Genomic DNA, 20,206 nt, shown 5'->3' on the forward strand with positions numbered 1-20,206 from the left:
TTTCTGAAGCTGTGTCCCTCTAAGCGTACATTGTACGCTTAGAGTGACGTCATGTAAACAAACTCGAGATTGCCATCTTGTGGCCAAAAAGTAAAACTACAAGTAAATGCCAAAAAACATTACAATACACCAATATTTCCCCAAATAAAACACTTTTATATCCCACCCTCCCAAAAATGCCCACATAAAATGTTTAATAAAAAAAAAAAAAAAAAACATTACTATAAAAAAAAAAACACAAATATTTACCTAAGGGTCTAAACTTTTTAAATATCTATGTAAAGATGAAATATTTCTCTCTATTTTTTTTTATAAGCTTGTAAATAGTGATGTATGCAAAACGGAAAAAATGCTCTTTTATTTCCAAATAAAATATTGTCGCGATACATTGTGATAGGGACATAATTTAAATGGTGAAATAACCGTGACAAATGGGCAATAACAATACGTGGGTTTTAATTATGGAGGTATGTATTATTTTAAAACTATAATGGCCGAAAACTGACAAATAATGAATTTTTTCATTTTTTTTCTTATTCTTCCTGTTAAAATGCATTTACAGTAAAGTGGCTCTTAGCAAAATGTACCCCCCAAAGAAAGCCTAATTGGTGGCGGAAAAAACAAGATATAGATCAGTTCATTGTGATAAGTAGTGATAAAGTTATAGGCTAATGAATGGGAGGTGAACATTGCTCGGATGCATAAGCTGAAAACGACTGAGATGTTAAAGAGGAACTCCAGTGAAAATAATTTAATATAAAAAGGTGCTTAATTTTTACAATAATTATGTATACATGATTTAGTCAGAGTTTGCTCATTGTAAAATCTTTCCTCTCCCAGATTCACATTCTGACATGTATTACATGGTGACATTGTTACTGTGGGCAGATTATGTAGCTGTTCTGGCTTTAACAGACAGCTATAAACAGCCATTTCCTGTGTGTGTCATTGTTACATTGTGGCAGTTTGCCCAGAGTACCGTACGGTACCAGAGCCTCTTGTGGGAGGGGTTTCAGCACAAAATCAGTCATACAGCGCCCCCTGATGGTCTGTTTGTGAAAATCATTATATTTTTCATGTAAAAGTGGGTATCAGCTACTGATTGGGATAAAGTTCAATTCTTGGTCGGAGTTTCTCTTTAAGTGGTTAAAGCAGTGAGACACCGCAGCTATGCTAATTCACTACCAATCTGATAGTAAATGCATCTGTACACAAGCACTATCATGTGTGAGTGGACTCAAGGGTAGAAGGATGATAACAGACACACATGATGAGTTATTGAAGCTGCTCTGTCATTACTCTTAAATTAAACCTGGATTATGAAGAATAAAAAGGACACCATTGCTGGCACTTAATACTTTGTGAAACAACCATAACCTGTATGCACATTGGATGTTCTGACTCCACCCACTGCAATCAACTTCGAGGTGTGTGACTCACACTGCTGAAGCAAAAAGATCAATGTGAAAATTGCTATGATTACTGGTCTTTGCTTGCGTGTTATGACAGCTATCTGTAAGGCCCTGTTCACATCACAAACTTGGATGGCCATGCGTGCGGAACGCAACGCGTACGAACGCACGCCATCCGCGTTTGTATGCGTTGCGTGGCTGATCCCATCACTGAAAAGTGAATGGGACAGCTATGCGTTTTTACAAAAAATGCGTGCAGCATGCGTTCCCGGACCGCACAGGTCCGGAACGCATGCAGTATGAACATCAGACAGTGCACTCTATGCACTGTCTGATGTCGTGCGTGTCGGCCACCTGCACGCATTTCCAAAACGCGGCTGGAAACGCATGCAGTGTGAACTAAGGGATAGTAAAGAATTACATCTGCAGTTAAATCAGCACACACAGGCCCTGTACTCATTCCCTTGCATTTAATATACACAGAGGCAGTATTCAGAGCGAGACTGTCCATAGGTCAACCAACCTGGTACACTTTGTGAGCAGACCGTGAACACCTCTGGCTGTGGCTCTTTCTTGAAAGTGGGGTCAAGTTCCTCTGCAATATTCCTGGGAGACTGCAGCCTGCAAAATAAAGTCAACAAATCAGCTAGGCGTATAAATACCATGCATTACTGAAAGTCCAGATGATACCGGAATGGAATTAAGCCAAGGAAGTGTCACCGTTCAACCTTATATACCCAAGCAATTGGGAGATCTATTCTAGCTGGTGGTACTACTTCTAGCAAGCCTTGCATTTACAGAGTGGCAGTGGGCTGAAGGCTATTTATTTCATAATGCAACTCTGAACTATTATAGTAATTTGTACTAGGAAGCATCCATTAGAAAGTGGCAAATCCACTGCAGAAACTCTTTATTAACAGTGGTAAAAAGTAAAAGAATGCATTGTTTTAGGCAAGAACCCTCCTCTACTCCGGACACACTATGCTAAGCTGCATGTTTATATGGTTTCTGCACAGCGCTATAGACTTCTTTGCAAAACAACTATGGGGAAGTGTGTAGCTAGCCTGTGGCTTTGTATGGAACATGGAAACTCTCAGACTAATTTATGAATGGTGTGTAGCTCACCTACAAGACTAATTTCTGGTGTGGCTTAGCTGCTGCTATGCAACAAGTACCTTTCATTCAAGATTTCCACCATGCTGAGTGATACAGTGACACAACCCACCATGTGTGGGCTGAGCACGTCACAGCTATATTTAGTGGGATAATATGCGTCCGTAATGTGTCTGTAAAACTACTGTTTGGTACGATCCAACTGAAATAATATGGGTCAGGTATGAAAACAAAATAGTGTTACAGCTCTAAGGCAGGGGACACACTTGTCTAAGTTTTCCGCGCACGTTTTTCTGCATGCTTTTTCTACATGTGTTTTTTATGCATAAAAACGCTCGCTTTTTTTACAACAGCTTATGTAATTGATAGAGACAACTGACAAAATGTGAAGAATTATCCTGCAGAATGTTATTTTTTTCTGTGCCTGAAAAAAGCATTAAAGTGTGAACTAGCCCATTGATTAATGCGTTCTCAGTTTAAATCAGCTTTTTTGTCAAAAAAACGCACACGAAAGCAGTCAAGTGTGTTCCCTGCCTAAGGGCTGGTTCAGACGGACGTCTGGTGAGCTTTTTGCCAAGCGTCAAGTTTTCCCAGACGTACGCTAGCTTTTGAAGGCTTTTGTGAAGCCTTCAAAGATAGCGGTTCAGGTCCCTGCACTGCTTTCCCAGCGTAATTTGTCAGTGAAGCAATCTGTCTATACTTATCTCTGACTCCAACCTAATAGAGTCATTGTAAGAAGAGAAAAAGTTGCTGGACTTCCTGGAAGGAGTGGATTGCCTTTGTTGACACACAGGAGCTCTGGAAACTTCTGGAAGTGCATTTAGCCACTTCCAGATGTAGCAAATTGAAATCTACGGCCGGATTGGAACCTGTTTTCCCTGCCAGGGCGTATACTTCAAAGACCGCGCCACACGCTCCCGCTGATCTCCCGTCCCTGCAGCCCACATGCCCCGTCGTCGGTATGACAGAAGAACCCAGCAAGTCGGTCAGAAGCCAATTTTATTGGCTCCTGACCCTTAATCACTGTGAGCCAATCAAATCGACTCCTGACCGGCTTGCAGAGTTGTGATTTCATAGCGGCGGCACGGCGAGTGGGCTTCAGCAACGCGAGAGTGGCGTAATCCGCAGAAGCGCGAGGTCAGTGAGCCCCGTTTGTGTACTAGCAGTCTCTGTTCCTTGAGGGGCCAGAGACTGCTAGTACTCAAGTGGTCTTAGACCATTACAACCGTCTCATCAGATGCAGAAAAAGCAGTAGGTTTAAACAGGTTTATAACCAAAGGTTGTTAAACATAGTTAAAAATGGACAGGATAAAACTTAAATACTTTAATTTAATGCATGGCATGGTTCTTTTTTTTTAATATGCAGTATCAGCAAAGAATGAAAGTGAAGGTTGGCACTGCATTCATTGGTGTTTTATCGATATAATGCAGCAGCATGATTCACAAACACGAGTCTGTGTGACAAACAAATACTGTAGTGCCAACTCTTCTCTCAGTATCCTCTACTGCTTTTTTTTTTATTAAAATACGCAGGTATTTTGTAGAATACCTTTAATGGAAAAATCATAAGTATTCATAGGATATAGTTTTTCATAGTCTCCCACCAGTACAGTATTACACCAAGGCCAGTGCAAGCCTGGCACTTCAGTTTGCAGAGTTTATATGAGAGATGTGGCATGATATCATTTCACCACACCCCCAGGTGCACAAATGCCTATGTGCAGAGAAATGGCACCAGCAAGGAGCGTATATGTGCACAAATGCCTATGTGCAGAGATTCTGAACCTGCAAGGAGCGTACGGTATATGCACAAATGCCTATGTGCAGAGATTCTGAACCTGCAAGGAGTGTACCAGTATGTCCACAAATGACTATCTGTACAGATTCAGCACCTGCAAGGAGCGTATGTTCAGAAATGCCCATCTGCAGAGATTTGGAACCTGCAAGGAGCGTACCGGTATGTACGCAAATGCCTACCTGTAGAGATTCAGCCTAGGCCTGAACGATTCTAGGAAAAAATTGAATTGAGCAATTTCTGTCTGAAATTGCGATTGATTCGATACACGATTTCCTTCAAATCAAGCTTTGTTCCCCATCTTTGCCTGTTTGTTCCCCCCTTTGTCTCTTTATGCCTCCTCTGGGTTTTTCTCTTGCCCCCTCTGTGTCTCTGTGCCCGCTGTGTTTCTCTCTGTCTCTCTCGGTGTCTCCTGTGTCTGTCTCTGTGCCTTCTCTGTCCCCCAAGCTGCATCAGTTCTGGACATAGCTTCCAGTACGAGTCCAGCGATGCCCGTCTATCCACTTCGCCTCCTGCAGGCTTGAATGCACGGAATACTTCCTGTATGTCATGTGACATATAGGAACCTGGAGTTTTGCCAAGCACAAGAGCCGGCAGACGGCGATAGAGGTCGGAAAGCGTTTCGACTCGTGCGGAAGGTATGTCCAATGATGCGGGCCGCACGCGCCAAGACTTTGGGGAAGTTTGAAGCCACTTCTTCAAACTTCCCCCATGTGGAAAGATGGGATCACGATAATTGTCGATTTGACGATTCTGAAATTGTGATCTTGGTGATCACGATTTCGATTTAAATTTGATTTATCTTTCAGGCCTAATTCAGCCCCTGCAAGGAGCATACGTGCACAAATGCCTATGTACAGAGATTCAGCCCCTACAAGGAGCATATGCGCACAAATGCCTATCTGCAGAGATTCAGCCCCTGCAAGGAGAATACGTGCACAAATGCCTACCTGCAAAGATTCAGCCCCTGCAAGGAGCATACGTGCACAAATGCCTACCTCCAGAGATTCAGAACCTGCAAGGAGCACACGTGTACAAATGTCTACCTGCAGAGATTCAGCCCCTGCAAGGAGAGTATGTGCACAAATGCCTATCTACAGATATTTGGAACCTGCAAGGAGCGTATGTGCACAAATGCCTATCTGCAGAGATTCAGCCCCTGCAAGGAGCATACGTGCACAAATGCCTACCTGCAGAGATTCAGCCCCTGCAAGGAGCTTACCTGCACAAATGCCTATGTGCAGAGATTCAGCCCCTGCAAGGAGCATATGCGCACAAATGCCTATCTGCAGAGATTCAGCCCCTGCAAGGAGAATACGTGCACAAATGACTACCTGCAGAGATTCAGCCCCTGCAAGGAGCATACGTGCACAAATACCTACCTGCAGAGATTCAGCCCTTGCAAGGAGCATGCATGCACAAATGCCTACCTGCAAAGATTCAGCCCCTGCAAGGAGCATACGTGCACAAATGCCTACCTGCAGAGATTCAGAACCTGCAAGGAGCATACGTGCACAAATGTCTACCTGCAGAGATTCAACCCCTGCAAGAAGAATATGTGCCCAAATGCCTACCTGCAGAGATTCAGACCCTGCAAGGAGAATATGTGCACAAATGCCTACCTGCAGAGATTCAGCTCCTGCAAGGAGAATATTTGCACAAATGCCTACCTGCAGAGATTCAGTCCCTGCAAGGAGAATATTTGCACAAATGCCTACCTGCAGAGATTCAGCCCCTGCAAGGAGAATACGTGCACAAATGCCTACCTGCAGAAATTCAGCCCCTGCAAGGAGCATACGTGCACCAATGCCTACCTGCAGAGATTCAGCCCCTGCAAGGAGCTTACATGCACAAATGCCTATGTACAGAGATTCAGCCCCTGCAAGGAGCATATGCGCACAAATGCCTATCTGCAGAGATTCAGCCCCTGCAAGGAGAATACGTGCACAAATGCCTACCTGCAAAGATTCAGCCCCTGCAAGGAGCATACGTGCACAAATGCCTACCTGCAGAGATTCAGAACCTGCAAGGAGCACACGTGTACAAATGTCTACCTGCAGAGATTCAGCCCCTGCAAGGAGAATACGTGCACAAATGCCTACCTGCAGAGATTCAGCCCCTTCAAGGAGCATATGTGCACAAATGCCTATCTGCAGAAATTCGGAACCTGCAAGGAGAATACGTGCACAAATGCCTATGTGCAGAGATATGGCACCAGCAAGGAGAGTATGTGCACAAATGCCTATCTACAGATATTCAGAACCTGCAAGGAGCGTATGTGCACAAATGCCTACCTGCAGAGATTCAGCCCCTGCAAGGAGCTTACATGCACAAATGCCTATGTGCAGAGATTCAGCCCCTGAAAGGAGCATATGCGCACAAATGCCTATCTGCAGAGATTCAGCCCCTGCAAGGAGAATACGTGCACAAATGACTACCTGCAGAGATTCAGCCCCTGCAAGGAGCATACGTGCACAAATACCTACCTGCAGAGATTCAGCCCCTGCAAGGAGCATGCATGCACAAATGCCTACTTGCAAAGATTCAGCCCCTGCAAGGAGCATACGTGCACAAATGCCTACCTGCAGAGATTCAGAACCTGCAAGGAGCATACGTGCACAAATGTCTACCTGCAGAGATTCAGCCCCTGCAAGGAGAATATGTGCACAAATGCCTACCTGCAGAGATTCAGACCCTGCAAGGAGAATATGTGCACAAATGCCTACCTGCAGAGATTCCGCCCCTGCAAGGAGAATATTTGCACAAATGCCTACCTGCAGAAATTCAGTCCCTGCAAGGAGCATATGTGCACAAATGCCTATCTGCAGAGGATTCTGAATATGCAAGGAGAATATGTGCACAAATGCTTATGTGCAGAGATATGGCACCAGCAAGGAGCGTATTTGCACAAATGCCTATCTGCAGAGATTCAGCCCCTGCAAGGAGAATACGTGCACAAATGCCTATGTGCAGAAATTCAGCCCCTGCTATGGGCACACGTGCACACATGCCTATCTGCAGAGATTCAGCCCCTGCAAGGAGCATACGTGCACAAATGCCTACCTGCAGAGATTCAGCCCCTGCAAGGAGCATACGTGCACAAATGCCTACCTGCAGAGATTCAGCCCCTGCAAGGAGCTTATGTGCACAAATGCCTATCTGCAGAGATTCAGCCCCTGCAAGGAGAATACGTGCACAAATGCCTATGTGCAGAGATTCGGCACCAGGAAGGAGCGTATCTGCACAAATGCCTATGTGCAGAGATTCGGCACCTACAAGAAGCGTATGTACACAAATGCATCTCTGCAGAGATTTTGCACCTCTAAGGAAAGTACTGTTAAAAACTCCTCCCACAGAGCACACGGAAGTGCTGTGTGTAAATGGCCCTGATGCAGCACAACTCTGCTTAACAGTGAATACAGTGGAGGAGCATGGCGCTAATGGAAAAAATTGCACCTTGATTCACATGTAAATCACGGTGCACTAGCAATCAGCAAAAACGCCCGAGGATCGTGGCTAGTGGAAAAAGGTCCCAACAGGCATGTTCCTCTCATCTGCTTCATTCTCAAGTTCTGCAGGGTCAGACAGGAGAGGAATGGACACTTCTACAGCACTTTGTGGAAGACAACTACAGGAGGTAATGAAAACATTTCAGCGTCTGAGAAATCAATTGGTGCTATATGATGCGGCAATGTTGTAATTTTTTTGGGGGGATAAATAAAACTGAACACAATATACAGTATATTAAACACAATATATACCGGTAATACATATTTAAAAAAATATCTTTTTGGGGCCACCATCTACCTCAGACAGGGCCAGGACTGGACAGCTCTAAGCAAAGCCAGCACCAGAGCTGAAAGGAGTGTTTTGAGAAGAGTCACAGGACTCTGTAGTTTAAATGGCATATAGATTTGTTATAAAATATGACAAGGTTATGTGCAGCTGATGAATCGGAGACTCTTACTTGGCCTGGTCAAGGCTTCCTTCCAGAGATGAAAATTCCACTTTCTCAGGGGTGCGACACTCGGTAGGCGATGCCAGGCCCTCAGAGTCCAAGCGTCCTTGGTTACTAGAAGGCACTTCATTCTGTATAAAACACAACAAGGTTAGTTGTTTGGAAGGGTTAAAGTTAAGTAAGTTTTGAGTTAGGACTGTCGGGGATACGATGGGGTTGTACCTGTCAAGGAGGTGATAAAGTTAAGGTTAGGCAGAGTTAGGGTTAGAGAGTTAGACAAGGTTGTGCACGTGGGGCTTCAGGGCTACTGCTGGACTTGCAGGGCAAAAAGGAGCAAGATATTATTGTTGCACTCAAATAGATGTTGCACCCAGTTAATTAATGCCAATATATCAGTGTATCAGATTAGAACCTATTGCACAACTTGTCTGATTGATTGCAATTCCATTCGGTTTTGGGCTTAAAGAGAACCCGAGGTGGGGTTCTAACAAAATCCCCAACATCCCCAGCCTCTGTTGCTATTTAGATTCCCCCCTAAATACCCCCTGCACTGAGCGAGACCCCATAAATCACAGCCGCGCGGTGCTGGCTGTGTTTACCTCCTCCTGTCAGTCTCGGCTGCTCCCCCGCCTCCTGCATCGCTCCGTCCTTGCACGCGTCCCTTCCCTCCAATCAGCGGGGAGGGAAGGGACGTGGGCGGGGACCGGAGCGATGCAGGAGGTGGGGGAGCGGTGGGACTGGCATTATGGAGGTAAATACAGCCCGCTCTGACACGCTCTGTGTCGGCAGTGCGGCTGTGAATTATGGGGTCTCGCAGAGCGCAGCGGGGGCTTAGGGGGAATCTAAATAGCAACAGAGGCTGGGCTCTATAGGCAGACCCGGCCTCTATATGGGGATTTCTTTGTTAGAACCCCACCTCGGGTTCTCTTTAAAGGGAACCTAAACTGAGAGGGATATGGAGGTTTCCTTTTAAACAATACCAGTTGCCTGGCTCTCCTGCTGATGTCTTTAGCTGCAGTAGTGGCTGAATCACAAACCTGAAACAAGCATGCAGCTAATCCAGTCTGACTTCAGTCAGAGCACCTGGTCTGCATGCTTGTTGAGGGGATGTGGCTAAAAGTATTACAGGCAGAGGATCAGCAGGACTGCCAGGGAACTGGTATTATTTTAAAAAGAAAAATCCATATCTGTGAGAGATTGCGGAAAAGGCGCCGCGTGTGCTACTGAGCAGGCGGCTGATTCCGCGTCCAGCGCGGCGGTTTGCACGCGGAAGCGTGTGTCTAGTGGCAGGGCGGAACGCGGAAAAGCCGCTGTATGCAACAACAGTCAGGCGGCTGGTTCCGCTTCCAGCGCGGCGGTTTGCACGCGGCAGCGTGTGTCTGGAGTAGCTGGGTCTGTTAGTGCACACAGGCTTAGGAATACACGCACGCGTGCTGAGAGGCAGAATTCTTATACTAGGCAGGGAGAGTCAGCTGACCACGCCGATCAGCTGACTCCTGAGCAGGATACTATTGGTTGAGCAATTAGGGGTGGTGCTGGAGAACACTACTCCATATATAGTTTCTGCTGGCCAGTTGCAAGTTGTCTGCCGTTGCGATCACTACGTGGATGCACTCAGACCTCAGTCAGATCCTACAGTGTGTTTGAACCAGGTGGACCTGGGAATTCACACTTAGCCAGATTACTTGAACTGTTATTCTGTTTATGCTCAAGCTAGTTCCAGGGTGTAGAGACCAAGGAACTCACACCCAGCTTAGGGAACTGTATTATCATCTGTGTTATACTCTAGACTAGTTCCAGGGTGCTGAGACCACAGACCTCGCACCCAGACTAGGGAACTGTATATTCATCTGTGTTATTCTTCAGACTTGTTCCAGGGTGCCGAGACCACGGACCTCGCACCAGGGTGCCGAGACCACGGACCTCGCACCCAGACTAGGCTTTGTTGATATCTGTTATGACTTATTGCTTTTCTGACTACTACTCTGTCTTCTGATTCGGTACCTCGCATATCTAATATTCCGTTGCCAGACCCTGCTTGCCTTGGATATCGAATCAGCCTTCTGTCTTTGTACCTTATCTGTCAGTGTGTTGCCGACCAGGCGAATCCGACCTCGAGAGCTATCTCTCCTGTTAAGAGATAGTCTCCAGACCAGTTAGTGACATCCACCTTCAAGTGTCACTCACTCTCTGGCCTTCCCTATCTTCAGCCTGACTCCACCCCTTGAGGAGTCTCAGGCTGCTGGAAGGTTCCCGTGCTCTTAGAGCACTGTCTCCTTTCTGTGGATTATCACCTGATCAGCAGGTGCATTACTCAAAGTGCTACTGTTACACCAAACACTCACATACCTACAGGTGTCCAGAGGTTAGCAATATATCTGTATTATCGGTGATTCTGCAGATCATCAATAATCAGGTATATATCTGCATTCTTGGCGATACTGCAGATCACCAATAATCAGATTCTCTCTGCGTGCCGACACCAATCGTTACAATATCCTTTTCAGTTTAGGTTCCCTTTAACACTAGAATTACCGACTTATTTTCTGGTGCAAGGCCAGAGGTGTTATTCACTCCTGCTGAGATTTTCACAGGTCTTCAGGTGGATTCTCTGCAATCTATTGTTGTGCAAACCACCCATTACCTGTAAGACCTGGCATATTTGCATTTGTTTACTCAGAGTAGCTCAGATCCAAGGCAGATCCAAACCTGTGTCACAAAAAATTGTTTAATTTAAAGGGGAACTGAAGAAAGTATTAAAACAAAGTGTTTCACTTACCTGGGGATGCTGCCAGCCCAGTACAGCCTTCCTGTCCCGCGCCAGTCCTTTACAATCCTCCTTTCTCCCGCCGACAGCTAGTTTTGTTACCAACAACTTGTAAGATGATGGTAACTGCGCCTGCGCACTCTGAACCACGCATAGCTTTTTCCAGGTTCCAGGCCGCTGTAGCATCCTGTGCTAATCGCAGGACACTATTGCGGGCTAAAACGCAGAAAAAGTGGCTCAGGGCGCGCAGGCACAGTTGCCGTCCACTTACAAGTTGACGATAACAAAACTAGCTGTTGGCGGGAGAATGAAGGATTGAGGAGAACTGGCGCGGGACAGGAAGGCTGCACTGGGCTGGCAGAAGCCCCAGGTAAGTGAAACACTTTGTTTTAATACATTCTTCAGTTCCGCTTTAAAGTGAATATGTATAAGAGAGAATAACATTTATATATGTATAAAATGTACATTTGTTCTAAAATAAAAATGCATTATGATTTTTTTCCTATGTCACTGTCACTTACAATAAGTACTAAAATTGGACAAATCTGACAAGTTTTGGGGCAAAGTCTGTCTCCTCATAGGGTATTCTCGGTTTTCTGTATTTTCAAGAGCGCTTAACCCTCACAGCACATGTTCAGTCCCAAATGCCAAAAGAGTGTGCAAGTGAGTAGCCAGGCTGGCCAACATCCTTTATAGATCCTTCCCAGGGAATGCTTTTGTAGAGAGGAAAAACTGAGAATCTCCCATGAGGGCATGGGCTAGTCCAAAACCTGTCAGATTTGTCAGAATTTTACTGCCTACTGTCAACAAAAGGAACATAGTACAAAAGTAATTTATGGTGCATTTTAATCTGGGAGAAATGCACTTGATATAAGTATATGTACACATGTATTTTAAATTTTATAATGTTTCTCGATAGTAGTCCTCTAAATCGAACGGAAGTATCAAGCAGACAGGATGCAAGATTTTTATCAATTAGGGCAATAGAGCAGCAGTAGCTGGTTGATGGGCCATAGCAATACACTGCATGAAACAGTATAACGCTATGGTTCAATCAATTCTCAAAAGATTTCCATCTGAATTGATGTGCTTTGTGTGGAATGATCAGATTTCGATTGGTGATGCATATATCATTTTGCCACATGAGAGCAATATTGATGTGTGTATAGGTAACCTTTAAGGGCTATACTATATCAGTCCTGTGCAAGTCAATCAGCAGTCTGTGTTATCTGATCTCGTTAAGCAGGCCAATAAAACAGATGTTCTTTATCTTGCTTGTTAAAAATGATTTAAGAAAAACATATTATATTTACCCTATAAAGATAATTTTTTATGTATACTTTTATATTGTGTTCAGTACTAAAAATGTCTGCTTTATTGTTATTTTTCCATTCACACATCCTGATGGTTGCAAATAAAGTTTTTGATGTAGTCTGTATACCGGTAATTAGTGTTGACCAGAATCCATGAAGGTAAAAACTAAAATTACACTACACAATCTTTGAACTCTACCTAACAGTAATGCTAGATACTTCCTGCTTCTTACTTTGCTGAGTAATGTGGTTACTGAATACTGAGCAACAGAGACCGACCACCACAGAATCAAACGTATCAATGCCCATGCTCAAGACAGCCAGAGAGGAAATGATGTAACAGCATTTTCTGGTAAATGAGATAAGAGCTGCTGTAAAGTTTGTGTCTGTGGGCAAACCGAGTGCTAAAAATAAAGGGGGCGATGTTGCCTGAGGTGAAAAGGTCCCGCAAAGTTAGAATAACATAAGAAGCGTAAATCCACTTTTGTTTAAAAAAGAAACAAAAATTGTCAAGACATCCGACAGGCCATGTTGTATCTGCATTGTATCTGGATTTCATGTAGACATGTGCAATAGCCACAGCTACTCTCCTAGACACAGTACAATCTGCTCCTGTGGTACACCTTGCCAAACGCTACAGCAGCTGTATCAGACAAGGCAGGAGAAGGCATGGAGGACTGACAATACTTTGCATGCCATGTACAGTGCAATACGCATTTCAGTTTTATGCTCTTCCTAATATACGCAATCAAAAACGGACATTACGCTTGTCATATGTCCTGAAAACTCCACCCCATAGTCTAAAATGTACTTAATTGATAATTTATTACATTCCTGAGTTACTGAATGTGAGCCCAACGGGCTCAGTGGATGGCCAGTCAAGCATCCTGTGGATATGACATGTAATATTGTTGGTTTTGAGGTACTGCTTTTCTTGGTGTTGTTTTCCACAGGATAGACATAGCGCCCAACAGTCCCTTTTTGGGAACTAAATTCCCCCATCCCTATTTCTTCCTTATTGTCCCTCTTTCAGGACTGATGTACAGATCTGTGTAAATATAGGTATTTTTCTACTGAAAAAAACGTGTTTGACTCTAAACTTCATTCCCATCCTTAAAATGAATATATTTCTTAAAGGGATACTGTAGGGGGGGGGGGGGGGGGGGGGTCGGGGGAAAATGAGCTGAACTTACCCGGGACTTCTAATGGTCCCCCGCAGACTTCCTGTGTTGGCGCAGCCACTCCACAATGCTCCGGCCCCGCCTCCGGTTCACTTCTGGAATTTTTGACTTTAAAGTCAGAAAACCACTGCGCCTGCGTTGCCGTGTCCTCGCTCCCGCTGATGTTACCAGGAGTGTACTGCGCAGACACAGACCATACTGGGCCTGCGCTGTGCGCTCATGATGACATCAGCGGGATCGAGGACACAGCAACGCAGGCGCAGTGGTTTTCTGACTTTAAAGTCTGCAATCCCAGAAGTAAACCGGAGGCGGGGCCGGAGCATCAGTGAGTGGCTGTGCAGGCACAGGATGTCTGTGGGGGACCATTAGAAGCCCCGGGTAAGTTCAGCTCATTTTCCCCCGACCCCCTTAAGTATCCCTTTAATTTCAAAAGTTAATATGAAGAAATACTAATGATAATAGAAAGGACCAGTGTGGTTTGAATGTTAATATAAATCTTTGCTTATGGTATGCATGTTAGGGATGTGACAGCGGTGTCCAGAGGGCTCTCAGATCAGTAAAAGGCCATCATTTCAGAACTAGACAACAGCCATTTTGGGTATATATACAGTATTCAGTTCTGCCCAATTTCCTCTGCTATAGAATTCTTCATTAGGATGGCATTACCTTTGTTCCTAGGCTCCTCCTATCAGAGAAGCTACCAATACTGCCGTCATCATCACTGTCCCCAGGCATGTCCAGGTCCTCAGACCTTCTGTTTGCTCTCAGCTCTTGCCTTTGGATGTACTTTGCTATCTCCTAATGTGAGACATACAGGTAAAAATAAATATTACCACGGGCCTCTCAGTATCAGAAAACCGCTAAAATTGTCCAGTTATTATAACCTCTAAAAACTTTTACAAACAAGAGATTTAATGAATAAGTGCACTATTAAAACACAGTCCACATCACAGAACAAATTTAGGCACAAGCATTTTCCTAGTCCTGTTCAGTCACGGTTTGTTTTGTCTGTTTAGAAGCTTCTTCACAGGATGATATTTCACTTTTAAAAAGTGTTTGGTTAGGAGTCCCTACATCAGCCACTTTCTGCGGAACAGACTTCTATTGCTGTAGGCTGCAATCCTGTGTTCTAGTCCAGGAAAAAAAAAGTCTAACCAAACTAAAAAGTCATTACACAGATATCAATTATACACATATAGAAATTCTTGTCTTGAAATGGTCTCGGTAAATATGTTAAACAGCATTCTAGGTCAATGATAAATGGTGTCAGTTTATGGATGCATTTCTAGTTGAACACTCTTGTAGGTGTGTACCTATGAACATGCCGCCGGGAGACTTGGGCGCAGGATACACCCGATATACGGCTTACCCTGCTCCTGCACAAGTCCCAGCAGTGTTAATTACTACTCCTCCTCCAGGTCGACATGGATGGTGGGGAATTACAGTGTTTGAAAAGTAACTTAAGCTCCGTCTTCTGACAGCACCGAAATTACTCACTGTACGCCGCTATAGCCGTAAATCCTATTACGGCCTATGGTGGAGCTGGCCGCGCCCAAATCTCCTGCACTGATGTAACAGCACTCGCTGTAGGTGTCTTCTTTGTTATTCGGCGTTAATGGACTATCTGTATGCAGTAGAGTTCCAGTAGTTCCAAACTCAGCTAACCAGCAGTCTCAACAAACCAGCACAAATCGCCGGCAGTACTCACAGTGGTGATGGCCAACTTCTTAGGCCATTTGTGTGTTCTGCTGTGCCTAAAGACTGGCTTCCATGGCTCCCCCAACATTAATACACCAATAATTTCAACATCTGCACTTTAACATTCAATACAGAGTTCATGGTACGTATATAGAGTGGGGTATAGTACTGTATTAGTTAGGCCGATTTTTAAAATTGAGTCTCAAGCAACCAGAAAACACACTTATCCGTCGGTGCCGGATAACGGAGACTCTACTAAATATAAATGTACTTCCTTGCCCTTACTTGAACTGAAGTCATCAATTGTATTAATGACAAAATGTCTTGTAGAACACACAAAAGTGTTCAGTTGCAACTACCACATACTTTCTTATATACAGTACTGTGTCCTGTATGATAATAATGATAATCTTCACAGGCACATTGCCTCACAGAAGATACCTCTGTGTTTACACAGTAATGTTATACATTTTGCAGAAAGAAATAAGGCAGCTGGTGTTTGCTAGCTGCAAGTGATATAGGGCCTGATGCACGATGCACCAGTTAGATTACCATGTGCAGACAATCTTACCGGGGCACAGTGAATCAGAGTCACAGTTCCTTTTTAGACTTAAAGGGAACCTGAAGTGACACTTTCTGCCATGTTCCAGCTTTAGCACTAATCCCAAGCAGAGCCTCCAGCACACCACACCTCCTCAGCATCCTGCCTGCCCCTCGTATCACATGACCATGATGACGTCAGGGGGTGGGAGCACAAAAGATGAGACTTTTTATGGCGGACTGAGGAGGCAATGAGCAGGCATGGGGAGGAAATATGCATCCATACCACACGTTCTGATTACCACATGATGAAGGGCAATGGCTCAGATTCGCACAAGAAAAAAATCTCCATAGGAAACACCTCCCAGGAATACAATGTACTGGGCACCCTGAGCTATCTATAGACTTCCCAGGTCCAAAAAAGGGCCTGCCGCCAAATTAGACCTTAGATGGCTGACTGGTATTGTAGTTGATTAATCAGCATGGCATATTGGCAGTGGCGGACATACGGCCGTGCAGCCGCACGAGGGCCCCTGAAGTTCCGTTTTCTTCAGGGGCCCATTAAGTATTTTTTTTTTTTTTTATTTTTTTTTTATTATTTTATTCCCCCGGGGGGCCCCCCGACTCCTATCCTCCCTCCCTCACCTCGGGGGGCCCCCCTCCCGATATGCGCGGCGGGAGAGCGAGCGGCAAATGCAGGAAGTCTTCAGGGCTCTCCAGGCATCCGCTAGAGGCCCAGCCGCTTGGTCTCCAATATGTCTCCAGTTGGTGAGGAAGGGAGGGAGGGAGGGAGGATAGGAGTCGGGCCCCCCACCCGGATAGCTACCCACCCGGCTGCCTAACCACCTACCCACCCGGCTACCTACCTACCTACCCACCAGGCTTCCTACCTAACCACCCACCCAACTACCTAACCACCCACCCGGCTACCTACCCACCCGGCTACCTACCCACCCACCAGGCTTCCTACCTAACCACCCACCCAACTACCTACCCACCCACCCGGCTACCTACCCACCTACCCACCCGGCTACCTACCCACCCGGCTACCTACCTACCTACCCACCCGGCTACCTACCTAACCACCCTCCCGGCTACCTACCTAACCACCCTCCCGGCTACCTACCTAACCACCCGGCTACCTACCGGGCTAGTTACCAACCCACCCACCAGGCTACCCACCCACCCGGCTACCCACGCACCCACCCGGCTACCTACCTAACCACCCACCCGGCTACCTACCTAACCACCCACCCGGCTACCTACCTAACCACCCACCCGGCTACCTACCGGGCTAGTTACCAACCCACCCACCAGGCTACCTACCTACCCACCCACCAGGCTACCTACCGGGCTAGTTACCAACCCACCCACCCGGCTACCTACCTACCCACCCACCGGGCTACCTACCTACCCACCCACCGGGCTACCTACCTACCTACCGGGCTAGTTACCCACCCACCCGGCTACCTACCCACCAGGCTACCTACCCACCCACCCACCAGGCTACCAACCCACCCACCCACCCACTCACCCACCCACTAGGCTACCTATCTACCCAACCACCCATGGGAGCTGCGCGCCGGATGGAGGCTGGGACTTGAGGTCTGCTGCTGCAGGTGAGTAAATGTTTTTGTTTTATTTATATTAGCAGGTGTATGTTCTGGGCAGGTCTGCCACATGATTGCATGTATTTTCTTCGCAAATCTGCCGACATGATTGCATGTATTTTCTGGGCATATCTGCCGACATGATTGCACGTATTTTCTGGGCATATCTGCCGACTTGTTTGCACGTATTTTCTGGGCATATCTGCCGACTTGTTTGCACGTATTTTCTGGGCATATCTGCCGACTTGTTTGCACGTATTTTCTGGGCATATCTGCCGACTTGATTGCACGTATTTTCTGGGCATATCTGCCGACTTGATTGCACGTATTTTCTGGGCATATCTGCCGACATGATTGCACGTATTTTCCAGGCATATCTGCCGACATGATTGCACGTATTTTCTGGGCATATATGTGTATTTTCTTGAGAAAACCTGCACAATTATGTGAATTTTCTGGGGAAAGGGTCACCAAAACTTGGGCCCACTGTCTTTGCGTTGCACTTTTCAAGGGAACCTGAGGTGAGAATAATATTGAGGCTGCCATATTTCTCTCCTTTTAAGCAATACCAGTTGCCTGGCTGCCGTGCTGGTCCTCTGCCTCTTATTCTTTCAACCATAGACCCTGAACAAGCATGCAGCAGGTCAGGGGTTTCTGACAATATTGTCAGAACTGAGAAGATTAGCTGCATGCTTGTTGCTGGTGTAATTCAGTTTATTACTGCAGCCAAATAGATCAGCAGGGCCGCCAGGCAACTAGTATTGTTTAAAAGGAAATAAACCCTCACCCCGGGTTCGCTTTAAGTTACAGTTAGCTCCGCCCTCATCCGGTCATTGCCACGCCCATTTTTTGCCGCGGCGCGTAGGTTCTATCCACTATTTTTTGCAGGTTGTAGCCACGCCCATATTTGGCCGCGGCGCGCGTAGCGCGCCGCAGGTCATGGGGGGCCCACAATTACAATTTTGCACAGGGGCCCACTGCTGGCTGTGTCCGCCACTGCATATTGGGTTACAAAAGACCCATGCATTCTTTACTTGAGTTCAAACATTGCTACTACTATGATGTTCCTATATGCTGGGGGCTACTTTCCTTTCTATTAATGTAATTCTGCTGTAAAGTGCATGTGAAATTAAAAAAAAAAAAAATCTTACCTATGGAGAGGGTCCTTTACAGCCTTCCTGCTCCTCTCATGGTGGTCTCGTTCCAGCACTGTCAGTATTCAACTGATCGGTCAAATACTGCTCTGTGCTGGCACAGGAGGCTTCCATAGCCCAAGTGCTCCCAAAGACGGGTAGCTCCATACTGCACCTGTGCAAGTGCACTCACACAATACTGAGCCGCACATCCAAAGCCTCCCGCGGCAGCAGATTGGAACGAGGTGGCAGCGCTGGAACAAGGGGACCAGGTGAGGAACAGGAAGGCTTTATAGCACTCAGAGCCTTTCCTCCATTTCATTTTTTTTTTTTTACTTTACATTAGCTTTAAGATCTGTTGTGAGAACACAATGGAAATTCTTCTCCATACACTTGTTTTTACCTCATCCTGTGCCACCTGAGCTGCTCGGAAGTCCTCATGCTGGGCATGGCGTTTCAGCTTTGCCTGCAGAACACATCAGGAACAAATTACATTACTAGTTGCAGTTTCTCACCGACAGGTTAATCAGAAGGAATTTTGCCAACTTACTACACGTTTTTCCTCCTCTTCCTGTAGTCGTCGTGCCAGTTCTTCATCCCGTAACAGCTGATCTGAGCTCTGCACATGCAGCTCTGCCATCTTCCAATCCAGAGGATCAATGTCAAAGCCTGGCCTGGTCTCCTCACCTTGTCAGACACGAAAAACAATGGAGGAGTTACTTTATGGAGAGAAAAAAGCAACGGTCAGAGCAAACCACCGGAAAATCCTACAGAGAAAAATGCAATCCTCTGCCAGAAAGGTGGTAAGAAGGAAAGCATTGAGAAGGTTCACCTTCCAACATAGCACTGACAACGCACACCGCAAAACTGACCATGCAGTGGCTGAAGATAGGTGAATGCCCTTGCATGGCCTAGTCAGAGCCCAGACATCACCTGTATTGAAAATCTGTGGAATGACAAAGATTGTAGTCCACCAACCATCACCATCCAAAATGACAGAGCATGAACAGTTCTATAAAGAAGAGTGGGTAAATATTGCAGCCTAGGTATGCAAAGTTGGTAGAGAAATAACCCAATACACTGAAGGCTGGAACTTTACTTGTATTGAGCAAATATAGCTGGAAAATGTATACTTCATGTATGTGTCATCATTTCAGGCTGCAAGTCAACAAAAATGTCAATATTTTGAAGGGGTGGTTCTTTTCTAAACCCACTGTATCTGAAACTGTTGAATTATTACAAAATTCCCTTTTACTACTTCTGGCAGCGCTAATGTTTCAGGAACAACTGTGAATGTCACAACATTTCAGTTAGAGCAGGAAGTCTTGAGAAGGATTAAAACCGATGTTCTGCCAAAGTAGCTTACCTTATCAGATTCCATACCTTGGCTGCGGAAATCCCTTCCTGCTGCCTACCCTTATACCCTTCCTGCATGGTTTTTAACTTTAATCACAAGCTAACCTACCTAGATAATAAATTGCTAACCCTAACTTTCTGCATAAGTGCCAAACCTTTTCCTTTTAAGTAAGACAATCAACTGACTCCAGTGCAGGAAATCCCCAATGGACCAATAGATCAAATGCTGCAAATAGCAGCTTGTCACAGGAGGAGACTTACTTCCTGCATACAAATGCACTGACTGACTATCTTATCCCACCATCAAAGATTTTCTATTGTGGCTATTTG

General features: G+C 45.6%; 1 protein-coding gene across 3 annotated transcripts in view; it reads right to left on the reverse strand.

The window, feature by feature from the left end:
* LOC137522665 (coiled-coil domain-containing protein 50-like) overlaps positions 1-20,206 on the reverse strand; it is a 156,452-nt gene that overhangs the window by 1,671 nt on the left and 134,575 nt on the right. For all 3 annotated transcript variants that reach the window (XM_068242736.1, XM_068242734.1, XM_068242735.1), the window contains 5 exons: positions 19,071-19,207; positions 18,924-18,986; positions 14,206-14,337; positions 8,288-8,409; positions 1,936-2,033 (listed from right to left, as the gene is read on the reverse strand). In XM_068242736.1, coding sequence (XP_068098837.1) covers positions 1,936-2,033; positions 8,288-8,409; positions 14,206-14,337; positions 18,924-18,986; positions 19,071-19,207 — 552 coding nt within the window. The remainder of the gene's footprint in view (positions 1-1,935; positions 2,034-8,287; positions 8,410-14,205; positions 14,338-18,923; positions 18,987-19,070; positions 19,208-20,206) is intronic.

This window comes from Hyperolius riggenbachi, chromosome 6, assembly GCF_040937935.1.
Source record: "Hyperolius riggenbachi isolate aHypRig1 chromosome 6, aHypRig1.pri, whole genome shotgun sequence".
Taxonomy (NCBI): domain Eukaryota; kingdom Metazoa; phylum Chordata; class Amphibia; order Anura; family Hyperoliidae; genus Hyperolius; species Hyperolius riggenbachi.